Genomic DNA, 18,754 nt, shown 5'->3' on the forward strand with positions numbered 1-18,754 from the left:
TTAGAATTATGTGACAAAGTTAATAAAAGTGCTCATACCTTTCAACCTAGCAATACAACCAGCAAATATATTATCCCAGAACATCAAAGACAGATAGTTACCAAAATATACTTGGTGGCAATTTTGGTTGTAGAAATTAATTGAAAACAAAGTGGATGCTCATCCATCCATTGTGGAATGGTTGAATAAATTAAGGCATATGGATAACATGAAATACTATTATAACAAAAGAAACAACAACAAATCAGTGTGGAATATGGAACTGATGGCTGGCCTTTCAGTCAAGGAGACCTGGGTTCAAGTTCTAACTGTGGCCACTGAACAAGTCACTTAACCCCTTGCTGCACCAGACCACTGAGATTAAATTACAAATAAATTACGGGGGGGGGGGGGGGGGGGGGGGGGGGGGGAGAAAATAATGAAAGACTATAAGGAATTTGGAGAAACTTGGAAAACTTGTATGAACTGATAAAGTCTGAATCAAGCCAAATCAACAGATCTATATACCCAATGGTTACAATGAAAAAAACACTAAAAGGCAGTGAAACTCCAATTAAATGAATTAACTACCACTACTGACTTCAGATGACAACTAATAAAAGACACCTCCCTCGCCTAGATAGAAAAGTTGGGAAAAAGAGATGCCAAACAGTGGAAAATGCACTGAGGTGAGGGCACAGTTATATGCTCTGATAAACAAGAGGATTCCACTGAGGTGAGGGAGGCAGTACTGTAACATTTTTTAAAAGGGCATCAATAAAACTAATATTTTAAAGACTACTCAATTCACTTCTGAATGTAAAAGACAAAAAAGTGAATAAGTGAAACACTCACGTCTGCAGTTTTCTTTCCAGCACTTGCCATAAACATTGACTTGATATTATTTGGCTTTGATACCACGGCCTTCCTTATGTTTTTCTTGTCTTTGACTGCTTTATCACCTTTTCCTGCCAGAATATAAATTCATTAGGAATGTCTTCCTGTGTGATAAATTGTGATAAATTAAAGACCTCATCATCTTCCTCCTATGCACCAGAAGTCAAGGATACATATTTTGAAGGGCTCAGTATGAACAATCATACCATTTTATGTACTGTATTTAGGGAGGAACAAAAGGAAAGAAGCTTAATTACAACCAAATAAAACCCAGTTAGACATTTTCCTTAAAATTCTTGCTAAGAGCAGCATGGCATAGAAGGAAAAAACCTGGGAATTAGGGAAAGGGAAGGAGTCTGGGTTCAATTACCCAATTTACAAGCAGTGAGACCCTGGGCAGTCACTTTACCTCTCTAAGTCTCAGTTTCCACATTTGTAAACTGAGATGGTTGAACTAGATTATTTTAAAGATATCTTCCAACTCTAGAAGGATGTTTAAACCCTTTCATTTTAGGAACAAACAGAACCTTCTTTGTGTTCTCACTAGAAGGACCAAAATTTAAGTCAACTGCCATAGTGCATTTTTTTTATCCACAAGGCAAGGAAAACAGAAACTACAGGACGATACTTTTATTTCAAAGCAAATAATATTTTTGCATCAATTCATATTCCTGGTCTTTCTAGTACTAAAGATTATCAAGTCAGAGTTCTTTACTAAAATAATTTTTTTTAACCAAAGGCTTAAATGCAAGAAGAGACATAATTTTTAAAATGATTTCCATAAATACAACTTTCAATTCGAATAAAACTAGCCAATTACTTGTGTTTTCTAAGTCCTGACATATTCTTAATATCAACACTGGTTCCCCTGATGGAAAGCAAAACTTTTCTTTGCCTTCTCATTTAAGTCAAAAAACAATTACTAAATGCCTATTAGATACTTGCTCATCCTATGCAAGTGCTATGTCTTCCTGAGAGGATTCATCTGGGCCAATGAAGGCTTCCCTCCTTCATCTGGCTCTTATACTACATTAGGTTACCTATCATACTACGGAATGATCAGGTTGGACTGAATTTGAGAAAACCTAATACTTTCAATCTTGTTACAGCAAAAAGCCATTTTTGTTTTAATACCCAACTGGTATTTACTCCAGGTGGTGCCATACGGCTAAAAATCATGGACTTCAATGACCTTAAGTATAGTTTAAAAAATATTAATATCACAAACATATTATCTCACAAAAAACTAAGGAACCTCCCTCTACAAATGGTCTTCAACTTAGTCTTAGAGAGCTAACTAGAATACCATGAGGTTACACAACAACTTGCACATAGCCAACAAGTGTTCTGAGGCCAGACTTTAATCCAAATCTGCTTAGCCCTGAAGCTCTGCTGTCTTTAACACTCAAAACATCCATAAAATATGAAAAACTACAGGCTTTGGATGCTAAAAAGAAATTTATGAAGCATTTTTTTCATAATACTAGTACAAATTATCTCTCATATCTTTTTCCTTTTCTCCACTTACACTGCCACTGCACTAATTCAGGTTCTCATTACCCATCACCAAAACTATTGTAATAGGTTCCTAATTGGTCTACCAGTGTCAAGTCTCACTGAACTCCAAACCATCCTCCACTCAGCTGCTGAAATGATATTCCTAAAGTGAAGGTCTATCCATGTCACTCCCCTAACTCTATAATAAACTCCATTAGTTCCTGTTACCTTGGGGGGGGGGGGTGAGGGGAGATGGGGGAAGGGAAGCAAAAGCAATTAGGATTAAGTGAGTTGCCCTGGGTCACGCAGCCAGTAAAGCGTCAAGAGTCTGAGGCCAAATTTGAACTCAGGTCCTCCTGACTCCAGGGTTAGTGCTCCATCTGCTGCACCACCTCACTGCCCCATCTATTCCCTTCTTTAGAACCAAAGAGAAACACTTCTATTTGATCTTTAAGGCATTTAAAATGTGATAAAAGCTGTAAAAGTGCAGTGCTTAGCACAGAGTAGGAACTTAAATGCTTTTCCCCTTCCACCCTTCATAATTCAGCCCAAACCTAAGTTTCCAACTTTATCACACAATTTCTCTCCTTCAAACCCACATGAACAAAAATAGTCATAACTGCTCTCTTTGTGGTGGCAAAAAATTGGAAATTAAGGGGATGCCCATCAACTGGGGAATGGCTGAACAAGTTGTAGTATATGAATATAATGGAATACCTGGAAAGACTTAAGTGGACTGATGTTGAGTGAAGTGAACAGAACCAAGAGAACATTGTATACAGTAACAGCAACACTATAATGATAATCAACTGTGAAAGACTTAGCTCTTCTCAGCAATACAAGGATCCAAGGCAATTCTAAAAGACTTATGATAGAAAATGCTCTCCACAGACAGAAAAAACTATGGAGTCTCAATGCAGATCAAAGTATACTATTTTCACTTTGTTTTTGTTTTTGTTTTTCCCTTTTGTTCTGATTCTCCTTTTACAACATGACTAATATGAAAATATGTATAACATGAATCTATACCTATACTTGATTTCTTGCTGTCTTGGGGAGGAGAGAAGGAAGGGGAAGAGAAAAATTGGGAACTCAAAAACTTACAAAAATGAATGCTGAAAACAATCTTTTCCTATAATTGGAAAATAAATTAAAATACTACCCCCCAAAATTACTCTTCTTCAAACAAATGCTAAGTCCACTTAAACTGGTCTTATTTTTCCTGTCATGTCATTGTCTGTAATGTCTTAACTCCTCATTTCCACCTCCTAGAATCACTAAATACCTAATTACTCCAAGAGTCGGTTAAAGCACCACCTCCTCCCTGAAACCTACCTAGCTGTTAGTGTCTTCCCCCAAACTTACCTTATTTAGCACCTATTATTTTTATATATCTTTATGTGTCCACATTGCCTCCCACAGCTAGATTTAAGATCCTCAGAGGGTGGGACTATTTCACATCTGTCTTTGAATCCCCAGTACCAAGCACAGTCCTTGGCATAGAGTAGGTGCTCAATGCTTTCTGATTAATTGATTTTGTGATTCTAAGTTTCCTATGTAAAATAAATTTGATTCTAAACACTAGAATAAAGTCTTTATAGGTACATACCCCAAGCAGGTCACTGATAAGAAAAAAGTCCCCTTATATATATATATATATATATATATATATATATATATACCAAAATACATATAGCAGCACTTTCTGAGGTAGAAAAAGGCTGGAAACAAAGATGCTCATCAAATGAGGAATGGATAAAGAATATGTGGTACATGAATGTAATATAATATCACAGCCATAAGAAATAATGAATATGATTAATACAGAGAAGCAAGGAAAAGACCTTCATGAACTGAAGCAGAGCAAAGTAAGGAGGCCAAGAAAATAACATATACAATGACAACCATACAAATAGAGATAACAATCACAAAATAATTGAAAAAGAACCTTGCAAAATTGCAAAGAACAAGCTCAGTCCCAAAGAAAAGATATGACAGTGCCTCTCACTCCTCTTCAGAAGTGGGAGGTCCATGGGTGTAGAACACTGCTTATATTTCCAGGCTTTATCAATATGATGAACAGTTTTACTCGGTTTTTTCTCTTCCTTTTTCTTTCTTTTTTTTCCCTTCAAAAATATTCTTTGTTTTATGGGATAGTTTTCTGGGAGTAGCAATCTTGATAAGTATCTGAGAGATATTTGTATGACATCAATAAATGGTATCTACAAAAATGTGCATTTTAAAAGAATGAATACTTTAAAGACAAAAATCTTTTGTCCCCCAAGAAAGCTGTGACAAGGCAACAACTCTAGAATACTATAGTAAGTAATCTCAAATTCTGGACAACTCTTCTAACCAACCAACAACATGCTCTTGAAAATTATATGTTCATACCTTTCTTACTGACATCAAAGGCATCATCGTCAAGCTCCTCATCAAAAATCTCCCGGCCATCCTCAACATAGCCAACACCATCTGCAAGAACAAAGTAAACCACTGTAAGCAACTTTTTTCTGTCGTGGTTTCTGGCATTTTAATCCTATCTAAGGAAATGCTGCTAATATGATGCCACTTCCTACATCACACATCCTGTTATAGCATATACTGCTAGGAGACAATCACACAACTTCTGTAGATTTTCTGCCTTACAGAGAGGGAGAGACTTTCCCAGGTTCATGTTCCACAATTTCTGTTACCTTCAGTCAATCCCAAATTACAGGGGAATGAGAGAAGCAAAAAGGGGGTCAAGCACTTGTGGAAAAAGAGTGCTGACACACAGTTCAAGAACACGAGGACCCAGATGGGAGACTGAGGGGAAGAAAATGAAGACAAAGCGGGTTAGGGGGATAAGATAAAGGATTCCTCCAGGTCTCAAGCCAAAGCCCAGATCCAATGGAAGCAGCCATGGCACATCATTCTGCTTTCGTTTGGAGGGTTGTGTGTGTTTGGTTTTTCTAGGGGGGGAGGAAGAAGCCACCAAGCCAAGAGAGAAAACGAGAGAAAACACTGTACAATAAAGATAACAGATGTTAAAAGTTAAAGCGAAGGGGCAGCTAGATGGCACAGTGGATAGAGCACCGGCCCTGGAGTCAGGAGGACCTGAGTTCAAATCTGGCCTCAGACACTTAACACTTACTAGCTGTGTGACCCTGGGCAAGTCACTTAACCCCAATTGCCTCACTAAAAACAAACAAACAAACAAAAAAACAACAAAAAAAAGTTAAAGCGAAAACTATCTTATGGGGTTCAATACTATCTGTAGTTTCAGGCATCCTCTGGGGGGTCTTAGAATAGATGCCCTAGTATGCAGTAGGTCAGGGCTTCTTACACTTTTTCCACTTATGACCCCTTTTCACCTGAGAAATTTTTACTCAATCCTGGGTATATAGGTATATAAAATAGGTATATATAACCTTTTACTGCTGCCAAATTTTTCACAACCCCCACATTCATCAACCACAGTTTAAGAAGTTAGACACTTGGGGGTAGCTAGGCGGCACAGTGGATAAAGCACCGGCCCTGGATTCAGGAGGACCTGAGTTCAAATCCAGCCTCAGACACTTGACACTTCCTAGCTATGTGACCCTGGGCAAGTCACTTAACCTTCATTGCCCCACAAAAAAATAATTAATTAATTAATTAAGATTAAAAGTGACACTAGATAAACTGGGTGAATGACTTAGCACAAAGTAGATGTGACTCAGAGTATAGCTATTAGTTTGCTATATTAAAGTACCTGGAGGGCAGCTAGGTGGCGCAGTGGACAGAGCACTGGCCCTGGATTCAGGAGGACCTGAGTTCAAATCTGGCCTCAGACACTTAACACTTACTAGCTAGTCACTTAACCCCAATTGCCTCACCAAAAAAGAAAAAAAAAAAAGCACCTGGAGATCAGTCTTCCACCTTAATATGACAAGTGAATAGGGTAGTTTAAATCAATTGTGAGGAAAGGAAAGGGGCCAAAAACAATTTGCTTTTCTCGAACCAGATCCTGCAGCCCTTATACAGGCAGGCTGGGATTGGAATCAAGAACAACACTGTACTGCTCCTTCAGATTCCTATATAACCCTCAAAGAATCACAGGGCATCAAAAAGTGATAATCCTAAGCTTACTTAAGCATCCCTTCCCATCCAGCAGCTAAGCAAGGTAACATGAAAATTCACAAACTTTTCCAAATGGAATATCAACTCAAAAATGTGAGAGGAAATATTAAGGGCCATTAGAGGCAAATTTTATGTGTATATATTTTTATAAACTTTACTGCTTAAAGGGAGATCCAAAGCGGCAGTTTCCCATGTTAAATAACATTTTCTCTAGCACAAACAAGGCCTTCTTGGATTTTATAGTATTCAAGAAAAAAATACATTCCTTCATCAAGATAAAGCAAGATACAAATTCTAGGTTAAAGCTGGGTTTGATTTATGGAACAGAACTAAAATACTAATATCACTGTCTACCCTTGCTGGATTTATATTCCTAGGAAACAAAAGGCCTTCCTTCCCTCCACCCCAATCCTTTAAGTTAAACAAAGGGTCAGTCATCTTTCTTGATTTAGTCTGTGAAAAACTAAGGGATGCTTCATTGGTTGATAAATATACATTCCCTTTTTCAATCACTCTATCTAAGAATCACCCTTTCAATCTAGTCAAAGGTGGAACTCAAAAGACACTTCTCTTAACTAAATTAATAAAAAATGGCTCCTCCTCTTATTTGGTCATCACCCTAATCTGTTTTAGGGAGTCAGAATTCCTTCCAAACTCTTATCTGTCTATTATTTTATGGATTTTTTTTTTAATTCAGGTGAATTCGAGAATTTTAGGTTAGGATATGGTCATAATATTTTTTCTTAATATGTCCTAAGAGAAAAAACAAAAAACCTTCACATGTATGTTCCACAAGAGAAACATTTACCATTTGCATAGTATGAGTGAGAATGACAGTGAATTCATAAAGTGGATTTTGTATGGCCTACCATCATCCACAATCCAGTCATCATCCTGCCGTGCCTGGACCATTCTGGAGTACTGATCTTCATCAACTTCATCATAAACATTTGTGAAGTCCTCTACCTGCCAACATCACAAAAAATCATAGATGACATTCAGAGCAAGTGAAAACAATAAAAGGTTCTGCTGAGCATAGACTTTGAGACACAAAGTAGAACAAGGACCTAAAAAGATATCCTGAAAGGAGCAGCTGCAACCAAAAACAAGTTTAGATCTGACACGCAGTGCCATTATACATAAGGTTTTCCTTAAAGTGAATGTTAAAATAGGGAGAAGTAACATGGCATAGTGGGTGGGGCATCTAGGTGACATAGTGGATAGAGCTATGGGCCTGGAATCAGGAAGACTTAAGTTCAAATCCAGCCTCAGTACTTACTAGCTGTGAAGTCACTTAACCCTGTTTGCCTCAGTTTCCACATCTGTAAAATGAACTACAGAAGGAAATAGCAAACCAGTCTAGTACCTTTCCCAAGAAAATACCAAGAGTTGGATATGATTGAACAACTGAATAACAACAATGTAGTATATAATGGATCTGAGTTAGAGTTCTGTCACTGACTAGTCATATGACTTTTGACAAGAAATTTCACGTTTTTTAGGCTTGTTTCCTCCTCTATAAAAAATGTATTGGCTGAACTAAATGATCTCTAAGGCCCCTTCCAGCTCCAACCATTTAAATAATACTTAACAGCTCTATTAGCATAATATGCTTGTCACACTGTCAATTACTCATCTACTTTACCAAAAACAAATTGAATTATAGTCCCTTGATTATATGCTTTGGGAATTTTATTACATGAAATTTTCAAGCTTGTTTTCCATATTCCCTATAAGCTTCAGAACTAGTTTCCTCCTTCAATGTCAAATGATGATGTTGGAATGAAATTTCTTTTACTATTATCCTACCAAGCCAAACATAAGTAAAAAGGTAAAGCATCTAACCTTTCCAATCCCCCAACAATAAAGCCAAGAAACACATTATACAGCCAAACAAAAGTATTTTTAAAGATCTTTTTTTAAATCATGTTTTAATGATGCTTGCTTTTTACATGAGTCATTTCTGGACACGTACCCCTCTCCCCAACTAAATGGACCCTCTTGTACCAAAAAGAAACAGGTAAACAAAAATAAATGATACAATGACCCCCAACTGTCGATGCTTGCAATATAATGACCATACGTTCTTAACAAATTATACTACTGCTCCTCCTCTCCAAGTGTGTGTAATTGAGAGCCAACTGTATAATCACTAGTTTCTTTTCTCTTAAGTACCAAAAGTACAGTACCTAAAGACTGTACAATGACTATATGCCAAAGCTAGAAATAAACTATCTCACTATAGGTTAGAAGCAAGACCACCTAAGAGTAAGTACATTTCTGATTTTTGCATCCTAGCTAATTAGACAATTTTGAAATTGCTTTCTTCTCAAGATTAGAAAATTAAAGCTTATCATCTCTATACTCCTGAGAGCTGCACTGACAAACTGCACAAGCAGTTTGCACCTATACAACTTCATACACTCCAAACGTGGGTAGATCCTCCTTCAGTACAGGCAACAGATTTTAGAACTTTTCTTTTTTTTTTCTGGTGAGGCAATTGGGGTTAATTGACTTGCCCAGGGTCACACAGCTAGTAAATGTTAAGTGTCTGAGGCCAGATTTGAACTCAGATACTCCTGACTCCAGGGCCGGTGCTCTATCCACTGCGCCACCTAGCTGCCCCATTTTAGAACTTTTCAAAAGGCATTACTATATAAAATCATTAAGTAAAAAGACTCCATGGGTCAATATGATATTAAATTAAATGCACACCTATCTAAATTTGCAAAAGTACAAACCAGGGTAGTCCAACAGCCTATATGTCTATATAGACTGAATTAACAGTAATTGGAGGAGAAACTGAACCTTAATCCCAGTTTCAAAATCAGCTGAAGAAAGAAGGGTATTTTCACTTTTTAAAAAAGTTTAGGGCATCTATGGCTCTTAAAAGAAAAGACACAAGAATTATCCTCTGAGAAAAGATGACTGAAGAATTTAAAGAAACATGGGAACATGTGTATGAACTAAGAAGTAAACACACTTTCTTAATGGAGATAACTACAGATGTGGAATACGATATAATGGGCAGCTGCTGTGTCAACTGTCGGCTTAGATGTTATTCTTCATTAAAGGGAAGGATTCAATGGGTGGAGCAAATAAAACTTTTGAATAAAATATTAGTTACCTTTTAAGAAATCCAATTGCAGTATTTCCCTATAACTCATAAAATTCTCAATCCCACACACAATGAATGCACATTGTTACAAATTAATGACTATGAAGAGAAGGATACACAAAACACTACTTTAAGTCTGTAAAAAGATTTCTACAAAGCCAACAGAATATGAGCCACGTAGAGCACAAGACTGAGTCAAGAGAACTGAATACTTACCTCATATTTAAATTTTTCACCAGCTTTTGTCTTTTTCAGTCGTTCTAGTGCTTCCTGTCGCCCTTTTGCTGATTTCTTTTCCCTCCGAGAACGGGAAGCCATAGAACGCCCTGAATCTGATACACCTGAAGGAGATCAAATTAAAGTCATGAGATGGGAGAATTTCAATCTCCAAACCAAACTCCCCAGATGTTTTCTGACTAATATTAACATGCATTTTTTTACATTAGCCCAAAAATGCATATTCATATGGAAAATTTAAGCAACTTAAAAAAAAAGACATAGTAAAATTTCCCATAAATCAGATAATTCAGAAATTCTCCATAATGGTACTGATGTTAGCATTTTTTAATTGTAGGCTGAAAAAAATTTAACCAGTAGTAGTAACCAATGACTACACTAAGAAAGGGATATCAGCCTAAAACTCTTAACAATAATAAAAAAAAGCCAGGCCTACACAGCAGAAGGTGCTTTTTTTTTTTTTAAAGAAGCTCAAAATGAGTTTTATTCATGTTATTACTATTTCGGTGATGTCCATTTTCTTCATAAGCAAAATACTGACAATCAGGTCATATCCTATATGTGAGGGTAGTACTGAATAATGACTAGAGATTAACATATTTTGCCAAGTTATTTAAGTATTAAAATATATTCCCCAAAATAAACTAAACAATGAGAACTGTAGTACCACCCAGGTTTCACTTGGGCAATTTCAGATTATGAGAAGAAATCATCTAAATCTCTCCCTAGTCTATAAGACATTCTGAAGTACAGAGACAGACCTTAAACACTAAGACAAATCAGCCAGAAATCTAATGCCTCTGGAAAACTATACCCTTTTGGTGATCCTCCTAATTCCACAGTCTAAAAATTCCAGGGGCAGCTAGGTAGCGCAGTGGATAGAGCACCGTCCCTGGAATCAGGAGGACCTGAGTTCAAATCCAGCCTCAGACACTTAACAGTTACTAGCTGTGTGACCCTCGGCAAGTCACTTAACCCCCATTACCTCGCTAAAAAAACATTTTTTTAATTAAAAAAAATTAAAATTCCATTTGTGCTAGCACCAGTAAGCTCATTCACTAAGTGTTATGTAAACCATGGTATACAGTCCTCAGCGAGCCAGAGATTATCAGAGCAGGAAGGAATCTTAGATTGCATCTACCACGACTTCATTTTTACAGGTAAGGAATCCAAATTTCAGAGAGGAGGCAAGAGGATGTGAAAAACACCAGGGACTTGAAGTCAGGCTAGATCATAGAGCTGGAAGGGGCCTGAGAGGCATCTAACCCAACCAATCCACTCATTCTACAGTTGAAGAAAATTAAGCTCAGAAAAGCTATGTAACTTGCCCAAGGTCAAAGAGGTAGCATGTAATAGGACTGGGATCTGAACCAAGCTTTTCTAGTGTCAAATACAGCATCTTTTCAACTCCATCCCATGCTGGCAGCTTTTACACTTATGACAGAAGGGATGCTGAGTCACTTCTGCCTATTCTACTTTCTGCTTTTTTCCATTTCCCTCTTCATTGGTTCTCTCATCATTTCACTACAGACAAAAGGATATGGATCCAAACCAATGAATTTGCTTCTTTGTCTAGAAAAAGCTAATCTGGAATAGAAAGTCCACATTTGATAAAAATCCAGTTGTAAAGCAAGGGCCAAGTTAACATTTGTGATGCTGACTCCCAGTCACCAACTTTTCAAACTAGCCTTCCCTACCAAAGTCTTCTCTGCTTGTCACTTTGACCATCATGATGCATATGTTGTTTCCTCTCTGTAGAATATGAGCTCACTAAAAGCAAATATGGCTTTCTTTTTGTCCTGTATCTCCACTGCCTAGAATGGTGTCTGACACACAGCAGGTGCTTAATAGTTATTTGTTGAACTGAATCAGCATTCTCCTCTTTTATATCCTGCAATGACTTCCAGTTCACATGGATCGGATCATTCAAAATCCTTCAAAAAGCTTTTGCACTTCCTTCATTTCCTAAGCTCATCCCACTTCTAGAAAATCTATTCAGTCTACTTTACCCCATGCCTACTTTGGGACTTGTCCAAAGAAACGATATTCACCTAAAACATTTCTTTCCTTTTCATTCCATCTTCCCACTCCATTAAGAGCTCTGCCTCCCCTAGCATACACAAAGACAATTTCAAGACATTTTCCCAGACTGATCAGAAAACTCTTCTGACTATACCAAAGATAGAAAAGAAAATCCTAAGGTTATTCCCACTGATGGCTACTTCATTTCTTTACTTAGAAATGCCCCTATTCCTAAAAATGTAATCACTTGACTTTACTGTTAATTTATGTGTTGCTATGACATTTTTATTCTATTGTCAGTTCAAATGTTTGTGCAAGATAATACCAATAATCACTCAAGCCCAGAGTATAGTATAAAGATATCATTCAAGAAATGGATGATTAGAGAGCAGCTAGGTGGCAAAGTGGATAAAGCACCGGCCCTGGATTCAGGAGGACCTGCGTTCAAATCTGGCCTCATATACCTGACACTTACCAGCTGTGTGACCCTGGGCAAGTCACTTAACCCTCACTGCCCCGCAAAACAAATGAATGAATGAATGAATGAATGAGTGCATGAATAAATAAATGGATGATTAGAAAGAAGGTAGATCACTTATACAGCAAAAATGAAGACATGAAGACTATTGAACAGACAGACTAATTGTGTCTCTAGTACCCACATAATGTTAAAAGACCTAAATCAAGACCTCCAGCACACTGGGTAAATAACCTGTGAAGGATTTATGGGAAGACATGGAAAAGAGTAGCATAAGATGAGAAGACACAGATAGATGGGTTGCATTCTGTACCACTGGAGAGAAATGTGCAATGATCCCACCTCAATGAGATTAGGCATCTCAGTGAAACAATAAAGAAATTTCTCATATATGTGAGATCCTCTTCTGAGGTCCTCCAATGCCTGATCACAACATGGAGATGAACCTGCATTCCTGGAGGTCATAAGAGTGGAAAAAATATCCCACCAGGGGGCAACTAGATGGCGCAGTGGATAAAGCACCGGCCCTGGATTCAGGAGGACCTGAGTTCAAATCTGGCCTTGGCCACTTGACACCTACTAGCTGTGTGACCCTGGACAAGTCACTTAACCCTCATTGCCCTGCGAAGAAAAAAAAATCCCACCAGGGCCAATATAACCAAAGACCAGCCTCGCTAAGCACAGGGAAGCTCATCACTACAAGGTTTGCTATCAAGTAACATTTTTTTCTGGACACAGAAATTCATGAAACCTATATTACATGTGAAAATGGCAATCTACTGAAGAAATCAAAACTATCTATTGCCATATGAAAAAATGCTCTAAATCACCATTGATTAGAGAGATGCAAATTAAAACAACTCTGAAGTACCACCTGACACCTATCAGATTGACTAATATGACAAAAAAGGAAAATAATAAATGTTGGAGAAGCTGTGGAAAAATTGGAACACTAATGCATTGTTGGTGGAGCTGTGAACTGATCCAACCATTCTGGAGAGCAATTTGGAATTATGCCCAAAGGGCGATAAAGTTGTGCATACCCTTTGACCCAGCAATACGAGATCATGGAAAAGGGAAAAGGACCCACCTGTACAAAAATACTTATAGATGGTCTTTTTGTGGTGGCAAGGAATTGGAAGTTGAGGGGATGCCCATCAATTGGGGAATGGCTGGACAAGTTGTGGTATATGAATGTAATGGAATACTATTGTGTTGTAAGAAACAATGAGCAGGAGGAGTTCAGAGAAACCTGGAGGGACTTGCATGGACTGATGATGAGTGAGAAAAGCAGAACCAGGAGAACAATGTGCACAGTATCATCAACATATGTGTTGATCAACTGTGCTAGACTAGATTCTTCTCACCAATCCAACAGTACAAGAAAGCTCCAAAGGACTCATGATGGAAACGGCTCTCCAAATCCACGGGGGAAAAAAAGGAACTGTGGAATATGGATGTTGATTGGACCATACTATTTCTTTTGTTTTTGGTGCTGTTGTTTTTCTTTTTTGAGGCTTTTCCTTTTTGCTCTGATTCTTTTCATATAACATGACTAATTCAGAAATATGTTTAATGTTATACACACACATATATATAAAACCTACAGCAGATTACCTGTCATGGGGAGGGGAGAGGGGGGAAGGAGGGAGAAAAATATGAAATTGGAAATCTTATCTAAACAAATGTTGAAAACTAAAATTAAAAATAATTAATTATTTTTTTAAAAAAAGAAATCGGCAATCTACATTTGCAAGTGGTCACATGAATGAAATCATTGGTCTTCTGATGTATTAAAGTATCCATGACCTTCAATGGACAGATGGATCCTATACCTATAACTGTCAATGTGTAAGCCTGAGAGTGTAAGAACTTGATCTTGAAGCTAAGTGACACAATGGATAGTGAACTGATGTCAAAGTCAGGAAGACCTGGCCTCAAACACTTAACTAGCTGTATGATCCTGCACCAGTCACTTAACCATTCAGCCTCAGTTTCCTCAGCTGTAAAATGAAAATAATAATAGCACCTTTCTCAGGGTTGTGAGGATAAATGAGGACATGTTAAATGCCTTGCATAAAGCATTATGTAAATGCTAGCTATTATTATTAGATATTATTACTTAGCAATAATACACCTATCACAGCACCAGTAATAATCAGAAGCTTACGGTCAACACTTTATTATAAACTTTCCTTTTCATCTTTCCAAGAAGGTAAAACATTATGTCTAGGCCAACAACTGCTTATGAGATTCTCAAAATATGTCAAGTTGTACCTATGTTCTGATGCCTAAGGAAAACAATGGGCCTTGCCTCTCCAATTTAAACATGAAAAAATAATTCTACTTTCTCTTTTTAAACACCATTTCTTCACATGTATAAATTAGGCTTTTGTTTTGTTTTGGAAAAAAAAAAGACAAGCAAATAGACAAAAATGGCTGATTTTAGCAATCACAAATGTGGGGCTAAAAAGAACTATTTGGGGCACCCCCAGAGAAAGTCTATAGACACCAGCCTATTGCAAAAGCACAATAAATGAATTTTTCAACATGTTCCAAAGGAAACATTCCAGTCACCAGCCCATCAAAGTAACATAATGACAGCCTGTAACTTAAGAGTGGTTTCTAGATTGCACAGCATCATCCAAGGAGTGATTTTTGATGCTGCCTGATGAAGTTCAGTTTTTAAAAGATAAAGGAAGGGCTTAACAGCAAATCACTGCTTAAGTGATAGTTCAAGATGCATGTTCGTACATTTCCTTTGTAATGCAGTCCTGACATCTCCCAAAACCAACCATCTTAATGCTTCAGATAGCCACTGGAGCAATTTCTCTAAAACTGTAGAGTAGAACAAATTGACATTTGTAATGTACAACTAGGTAAATGACAAGGAAGCTGATTAGAAAGTTTTCATTATTATGAAGTGATCAATTTGACAAGAGATAAAAATACTGGGTCAAGAAGGCGAAGTCCCTTCAAAGTCATCAGAGTTCTTCCAGTAAAAAATGCTCAAGACTTTAACAGAACTTATTACTTAATTCACTTTGAAAATCCAGTATCTAGATTAGGGTCATTGTGCTCTATTTTAGAGAATTCTTGATCATTACTCTGGTAAAAGGATACTTTAAATACTAGTACTAACTTGTAATGGAATTATTTTTAAGCATATAAGCAAATGACCAGAGTGCAAACACTATTAACACATATAGTACTCCCAGCACTTTCCTTAGAAGAACCTGAAAAACATTTTAAAATACACAAAGTGGAATCCAATTCCCTTAAAAGCCAAAACACATTTTTCCTAGTGGTGGCACTTAAGAAACATTGTATGTGATGTACTTGTGTAGTAATAATGACCACCATACACAACGTGATTTTGTTGTGCTATTGTTATAAACCACCCCATTCTCAGACACTAGCATTTGAGTGAAACAGGCATAAAATAGAATAAAAGTTCATTTCCTAAAGTTGAGATATGCAGACACAGGGTCGCATGGGGTCAACCAAGCATCACAATGCAAATGTGCAGGAACACTAAGTGCGCCCAAAAAACAGAGAAAGTGGAGGACTTGACACCCAAAGTTCAAGTTAAACCGGGAAACAAGGTGTAGGAAAAAAGGCGAGGGAATGAGGGAGGGTGAGAACGAAAATAGAAAAAGGGTGTCACGATGCTCAGAGACCAAAAGGTTCTCAAGCAAAAACGCCTGCAACAGATTTCTTATCTCCCATAGCTGGGCCTCAGTTTCCTCCTCTGTAAAATGAAGGGATTGGACTCGATGATCTCAAAGGTCCTTACCAGCACTGACATCCCAGAGTCTAGGATGCCAGGATCGGAGTAAAGAAGTCTCTCCCTTTTCTGGGGATGCCCGTTATCCCAGCAGCTGCCCCCCCCCTTCTCCCTCCCCCCACGGCAGGATGAAAAAGGAGGGGCCTCGAGGCTCTCGAGGCTGCAAACGCAGGTCTGCCACCTGGTGATGCTGCAACCTACTCCTACCGCACCAGCACTCTCCAGCTCCCTCCCCTTCCCCAAAGCTCTGGAAGCGCCACCGCCGCCTCCCTCCGAGAGCTTGCTCCTAGACGGGAGCCAGGCGCTCCGGACATGTCGAAGCGCGGTCTGAGCATCCCGGAGGGAATCCCGGGCTGCCTCCACCCTCGCGTGTCTCCCGCCGCCAGCACTGCCCCTCCCCTCCTGGGGGCTGCATGGGCTCCAGCGGTGCCCCCCGTCTCCGGCCGCGCTGAGGACACGCAGCCCTCGCGGCGCCCCAATCTCGGTGCTCACCGCTGCTCCCGGGCTCGGACTCTGCGCTGTGCACCGGCGCCATGGTCCGCGAAGGTCCGGCTCAGGATTCCGCGCCAACGCGCCTGAAACTGGCGCGGGGGCAGAGACACGCGCCTCCCTGAGAACCAATCAGCGCCTGCCGAGAGCTTCCTACTTCCGACCGGAAGGCCGGTGTCGCCGGGCGTTTCTCGGTCATGTCCCCGCCCTAGCCCCTCCTCCTTGGTATCTCTGGGTTTCCGCGCGCTCTGGAGTCCTTAGAGACCAGTTGGAGACTGGCTGGGGCGAGAGCAGAGAAAGAAAGTGGTCGGGCGCTTGAAAGAAGTCAGACTTGGGCGTGAGCGCATGCGCAGATTGTCCCGGGACGGGGAGGGTGGGGGAGATCTGCATACGCCTCGAGAAGCACGGTTAGAAGTGAGGAAGGCTCTCGGGTTCTGGAACTTGCATTTCCCGAAATAAGGCGCGGGCGGGCAGAAAAGCAGTGGATTTGAGGCACTACCAGTATCCACATGCTTGAGGGGACCTCGTTTACCTGTGCGAGATTATTGGCTTTTTTTTCACCCTATGGAACGCTGTGTGGCCGTGTTGTTTATTGTCGATATCATTATTGTTAGACGGATCAGGTGGTGATGGTTGTTTAAACCTAAAGAGAGCGAGCGAGGGAGCCAGACCGGTCTCTCTGTCTTTTCTTCTCTCTTCACTTTCTTTGTTTTCTCTTTTTTTCCCTTCCCTCTTTTCCCGTTTCGTTTCTCTTTTCTCCCTTCTCTTTCTTCTCTCTTCTGACTCTCTCTCTCTCTCTCTCTCTCTCTCTCTCTCTCTCTCTCTCTCCCCCCCCCCCCCCCTCCCTCTCTTGTCTTCACTCTCCTCTGGCTTCTCTCCCTCTCCCTTCGTCTATCTTGTCTTTTTCCTCCCTCTTTTTTTCTTCTCTTCTCTCTCCTCCCCCCTCCTGTCATCACTCTCCTTTGGCTTCTCTCTTTCTCTCCTCTGTTCTCTTCTCTTTTTATCTTTTCTCTCTATTCTCTTCCTTTTTTCTCTCCTCTTTCTCTCTCCTATCTGAAAGCATCCATGCACCTAGAACGTAGTCCCTTGGAACCAAACAGCCATCGATTTATACTGTCACTACTAATTTGTATCCACTTTAGGAATGTCAATGATGCATACTTGCCCCAGTCTGGTTTTCTTTTGCCCTTCATTTTATGGATAAGGGACTGTTTTGTTTTTGTATTCCAAGTTCCTAAGAAAATGCCAGGCACGGATTTTTAGTTGTATTTTTGTATCTGACCTGTGGGGGGGGGTTTTGGGGTTTTTTTGGTATGGGGCCTAGCTTCTTAAACTGTGGGTCAATATCCCATAAAAAGACCAGTAACTGAATGTGGGAATCTCGAAAAATTTGGCAACAGTAAAAGGTTATGTACACCTGTTTTATAGACCTTTATACCCAGGTCGAGTAAAAATTTCTTTCTTCATCGTAAAGGGAGAGTGGGAAACGTTTTAAGAAGCCCTGGTATAGGGAATGCCTCACTGATGAAGACATTTCCTCTATTAATGAAGATCAGCAGACTCTTTGAGAGTTACCTGGATTAAGCCGATCAATCAGTAAACATTTATTAAGCTCCTAATATGTGCCAGGCACTGTGCTAAGTGTTGGAGATACAAAAAAGAAGCAAAAGACAGTCCCTGCCTTCAAGGAGTTTATAATCTAAGGAGAGAGCCGATAGACAAACAAATATGTGATATTACTGTAAGGGAAATCACTATCTTAATCCCCATGCTGGGTTTTTTTTGTTTTGTTTTGTTTTGTGAGGCAATTGGGGTTAAGTGACTTGCCCAAAGTCACACAGCTAGTAAGTGTTAAGTGTCTGAGGCCGGATTTGAACTCGGGTCCTCCTGAATCCAGGGCCAGGGCTCTATCCACTGTGCCACCTAGCTGCCCCCCCCATACTGGGTTTTGATGTTAGAGCTACAGTAGAGAAAATTTAAAATAAGGATGATAAAAATAGCTAGCATTTATATAATGCTTTATGATTTGCAATGCACTTTGCCTATATATATTATCTCATTTGAACTTCACCACAACCCTGTGAAGTATGTTACAATTTTTCCCACTTTATGGATGAGGAAACTGGGACTGAAGAAGGTGATAAGA

General features: G+C 39.3%; 1 protein-coding gene across 3 annotated transcripts in view; it reads right to left on the bottom strand.

Moving 5' to 3' along the window:
- The window catches only part of POLA1 (DNA polymerase alpha 1, catalytic subunit), a 345,895-nt gene extending 329,106 nt beyond the window's left edge, over positions 1 to 16,789 (bottom strand). Inside the window, exons 1-5 of one of the 3 annotated variants that reach the window (XM_043997404.1) lie at positions 16,612 to 16,788; positions 9,812 to 9,936; positions 7,347 to 7,443; positions 4,768 to 4,848; positions 835 to 947 (exon numbers count right to left, since the gene is read on the bottom strand). In XM_043997404.1, coding sequence (XP_043853339.1) covers positions 835 to 947; positions 4,768 to 4,848; positions 7,347 to 7,443; positions 9,812 to 9,936; positions 16,612 to 16,654 — 459 coding nt within the window. In that variant the 5' untranslated portion in view covers positions 16,655 to 16,788. Of the gene's footprint in view, positions 1 to 834; positions 948 to 4,767; positions 4,849 to 7,346; positions 7,444 to 9,811; positions 9,937 to 16,128; positions 16,349 to 16,611 lie in introns of those variants that run through there. The other 2 variants (XM_043997405.1, XM_043997406.1) reach the window with 2 other exon arrangements.
- Between the last annotated feature and the right edge of the window lie 1,965 nt (positions 16,790 to 18,754).

The sequence above is a fragment of the Dromiciops gliroides genome, chromosome 3 (assembly GCF_019393635.1).
Source record: "Dromiciops gliroides isolate mDroGli1 chromosome 3, mDroGli1.pri, whole genome shotgun sequence".
Taxonomy (NCBI): Eukaryota; Metazoa; Chordata; class Mammalia; order Microbiotheria; family Microbiotheriidae; genus Dromiciops; species Dromiciops gliroides.